General features: G+C 36.1%; 1 protein-coding gene across 1 annotated transcript; it reads right to left on the bottom strand.

The window, feature by feature from the left end:
• Window positions 1–1,455, bottom strand: LOC118344252 (myb protein-like). Its single transcript, XM_035684399.1, has 3 exons — window positions 1,126–1,455; window positions 307–399; window positions 1–231 (listed from the first exon to the last, which is right to left on the bottom strand). Exons 1-3 carry the CDS (start codon window positions 1,453–1,455, stop codon window positions 1–3), a joined length of 654 nt encoding a protein of 217 aa, XP_035540292.1.
• Window positions 1,456–4,002: the final 2,547 nt, after the last annotated feature.

Genomic DNA, 4,002 nt, shown 5'->3' with positions numbered 1-4,002 from the left:
CTACTGCCTTCTCAACGGGTGATTCAACCAAACTGCAGTTGTAGTGGTGGCGGCGGTGTCATCGCTCATCAATGAGTATTTCCTCTTCAATGTAGAATTCCAGTGGCTCTTGATCGAGTTTTCCGTACGGATGTTGAGCAGCCTGGCGATGGTGGCCCACTTGTTGGCGTACTTGGCGTGGGCCTTAACAATGATCTGGTCCTCCTCTAGCGTGCAGGGCCGGTGCTCCACCTACGGTGAAAGTTGGTTGCCCCAACGAAGCCGGCACGACTTGCCTGACCACCCCGCGATCGCCTTGTTAATTACAGACCAGCTCCGAGCCCCCTGGCTCTGCACTAGCTTCCGCAACATCTCATCCTCCTCGGGGCTCCACGGACCCTTGACAGGATCTACGTCTCTCTGTGACGCATAGCCGTGAAACCTCGATCTATTTATCAAAAACTCAAGCCATATATATGTATTATCGAAGGGGAAAAAAAAAAGAGAGAGAGAAGTCTGGGACCTCTATGGCAACTGGGTTACCCTCTGAATGGCTTATTTCTGAATTATGGGAGTTCTGGGCAGCTTATTGTTGGCCTCATTATATGCTTCAGTTTCAATTTTCCTTTGCTCAACTCCCAAAGGGTCAAAATATATTATTCATTTGAGACAGAACAGAGGAACCCCAAGTAGATTGATTATTCCTCTCTTTCCAAGGAAAAAACTCTCTAATTTTGGCACATCCAATTTTATATAGAAAAATATTTTCTTGTGTGAGGAGTACGAGACATTCATGGATTCCCAATAGAAAACGGAGAAGAAAGCACACCTCTGTACTTGTTTGCACCCGAAAGAGAAAGGTAACAGATAAAGAAATAAATCAACCTTTATTCATATTGGCAAAACGAGTACATTGATGCAGGCACAAAACAAACCCAGACAATTACTAATCTGCAATCCCAATAATTTTAAATTTTGATAGTACAACACAATCTAAGGTAACAACAGAGACCAACCAATGAAGTAAAACAAACTCCATCTTAAACCCTAACCAAAAACAGAGAGAGACGAACAGAAATCATGTAATGGTGGCCATGTGGGTAGGGCAGCAGATATTTAACGACCTTGGTGGGGAAAGATCTTCACGTTCTTCGCATAATTCTCAGCTGGGGTTTTGGGCAGTGAAGTACTGATTTCCAGAGAGGATGAAGTGGGGTGGTGGTTAAGGCAGCAGAGATGTTTTGCAATGGATTTGAGTATGGAATCAAGAACTATCTTCTTCACCGATCTTCTCTTTCGAGGAAATATGCTCCCTTTCTTGGGTATGAAGCGGGGCTGCCCAACCTGAGCTTTCACCATTTTCTCAGTACCTTTGCTCAGCTCCATCTCCTCTCTATCTCTATGTAATATGGGAATACCGAATATGGGTAAAGTTGCTGAATTCTGAACGAAGAATGACGATGAAGAAACATACATTAGAAGCCCTTTTAATGTGGGGTTTGCGGGATATATGACTGCCACGCGTCCAACGGGTCATGTGTGGGGACATCTATCATTCAAAGTCTTCAACAAGTTGCAACTACAGACGACAAAGCGGACGTCACAGCAGAATCATCAATGTCTTACTACTAGCTTGTTGTGAATATAATTTTTCAATAATGAAATGATGAAGTTTAAAAAAACTTGTTAAAAATAACATTGATTTGATGTTTATATTTATATAGTCTATTTAAGGATAATAGAATCAAGATGTATAATGAATAATGGATTTAAACTATATAATAAATAATATAACTTACGTGGAATTAAACACATGATTTGACACTGTCCACCAATATTATCATGAGTATTGCGTCCTGAATGGGGTGAAAGAAAGACGCTATGTTTGGCAAATATCGAGCACTCAACGTCCTACCTATGAGATAACAGAAGCATTTGATGTTGACGTACCTTCTCTCTCCAGAACCTAACAATGTTCTCCACTACAATTTCAACCAAGTCCAACCTTTCTCAAATGAAAATCCTAGAAATCTTTTCATTTCCACTTTTCCACACGGCTATTCAGCTTGGATCTAGCCAATTGCTTCTCGCCAGATGGCTAGTTTAACGCTCAAATGGACGACCAGTACTTGATATGGCAGTGGTACTAAGAGGGACATATTAAAAGAAAAAAACAGAACATAAACACTACGCTTTTTTCATAATTATGAGGACTTTTCTCTTCGAATCTATTCCTCATTCTTTTCTTTTCTTTTTTTTAATTAAAGAAATAGTATTTGTAATTGTTTAGTGTGGCTTAATTTTTGTTGAAAATGCCATTATGGAGACTTGGTTAGCTTGATTGTGGCTTAATCCTAGCTTGAGTGAACTTTGGCTCGACACGCTATTCGAGTGAATGTTCATAATTAAGATTTTTCGCACCGTACAATATAAATATATGTTATTTTTTTTATTGTATTGAGACTTTGAGCCGTCAGGACAAAGAGAAAAGTGAGAGAGCTCCTTTTGTGAGATTTTGAGAGCTCATTGGGTGTATTGAAACTTTTGGGATTGAGGAGTGATTTGTTATACCTCTCTTTTACTCTATTTTGTGATAGTGAATATCTTGAGATCAACTCTACTAGTGGACGTAGGCCTGTTCTAAACCGAATCACATTAATCATGATATTTTTTGTACGATTGTCGAATTCTCTTTTCTTTATTTCTGCTATTATATTTTAAATTAGTCAATGATAGCTAGTTATTCATAACAGTAGTCGTGGGGTGCGCAAGCGCTATACAATCCTTTTGAAAAAAATAAATAAATAAGGAATCCATTTGAAAAAATTAATTTTTAAATAATGGACTCTTTTTTTTTTCAAAAAGATTACGCAATTAAAGAATTATTTTTTAAAAAATGGACTCCCTTTTGAATTTTTTTTTTCTTTTTAAATATCATAGTTCTTCTCATTACATGATCACGTGGTTAAAGAATCACTCATTATCTTCGGTGAATAATTATACACGGATTATAGTTCACAATATTATAATCAATAATGAAAGAAAGAAGTTTAAAAATAGATAAATATTACAGTCACAACAAAAAGCTTATACAAAAAGAATTATACAAATTGATGTGATTTGTCAAATTATAAAGTTATTTTTATTATAAAGTAGATCTATCAAATCACATTAAACTAAGTCAATTTGTGAGATTTCTTCTGTATAATCAATTTGTGGCTGTATCACTCATCTTAAAAATAACATATATATATATATATATATTATAATAGATATTGGATTCTAATGTTTGGTTAATTTATGAGCTTCGTTCATGAAGCTGTCCTTTTCTATTTTTGTTGTAGAGTAATGAGCAATGCGATTAGTGGTACATAACCATGTTGCTAAAGATAGTTAATAAAAAAGGTCGCATCGAGATTCCTGCTCACGACCGACTTTGTCTTTATGTAAATCAAACTATGGCCTTCAAACTATATAATACACAATATAACTTACTTATATGGAATTAATTAAAACAGACTTATGGAAAAAATATGCATTATACCCATTTGGATCGGGGACTTCAAAGGCCCCATTTGAGTCAATGCATATTTTTTCCAATCTTTTTGGAATATAGTGGCAAATAAGGTATGCAATGCTACTTTAAATTTTCTAAATGGGGGAGAAATGGATCTTTCTGTCAACTCCACTTATATTGCCTTAATTCCAAAAATAAAAGATCCTTATCTTGTAAATTTTTTAGGCCAATTAGTCTTTATAATGTACTGCATAAGTTGGCATCAAAAGTGTTAGCAAACAAGCTCAACCTAGTACTGCATGTCATTATTTCCAATAGTCAGTGTGCATTTATACCTGGGAGGCTAATTACAGAGAATGTAATTGTTGCCTATAAAATTCTACACTCAATGAAGAGAAGACAAAAGGAGAAAACATGAAGCATGACTTTGAAGTTGGATATGTGTAAGGCCTGCGACCGTATTGAATGGAATTTTTTTTGGAAGCAATAATAAAGAAATTGGGATT

Source organism: Juglans regia, chromosome 13 (genome assembly GCF_001411555.2).
Source record: "Juglans regia cultivar Chandler chromosome 13, Walnut 2.0, whole genome shotgun sequence".
NCBI lineage: Eukaryota > Viridiplantae > Streptophyta > Magnoliopsida > Fagales > Juglandaceae > Juglans > Juglans regia.
This window is presented reverse-complemented; position numbering and strand designations above follow the sequence as displayed.

Excerpts from the sequence above, each read along its gene's own strand:
- LOC118344252 (XM_035684399.1), bottom strand. The coding sequence starts at position 1,455 with ATGTATGTTTCTTCATCGTCATTCTTCGTTCAGAATTCAGCAACTTTA. Across the intron at positions 400-1,125 it reads CTGAGAATTATGCGAAGAAC|AGAGACGTAGATCCTGTCAA; the intron begins GTGAAGATCTTT and ends TATGCGTCACAG. Across the intron at positions 232-306 it reads AGGGGGCTCGGAGCTGGTCT|GTGGAGCACCGGCCCTGCAC; the intron begins GTAATTAACAAG and ends CTTTCACCGTAG.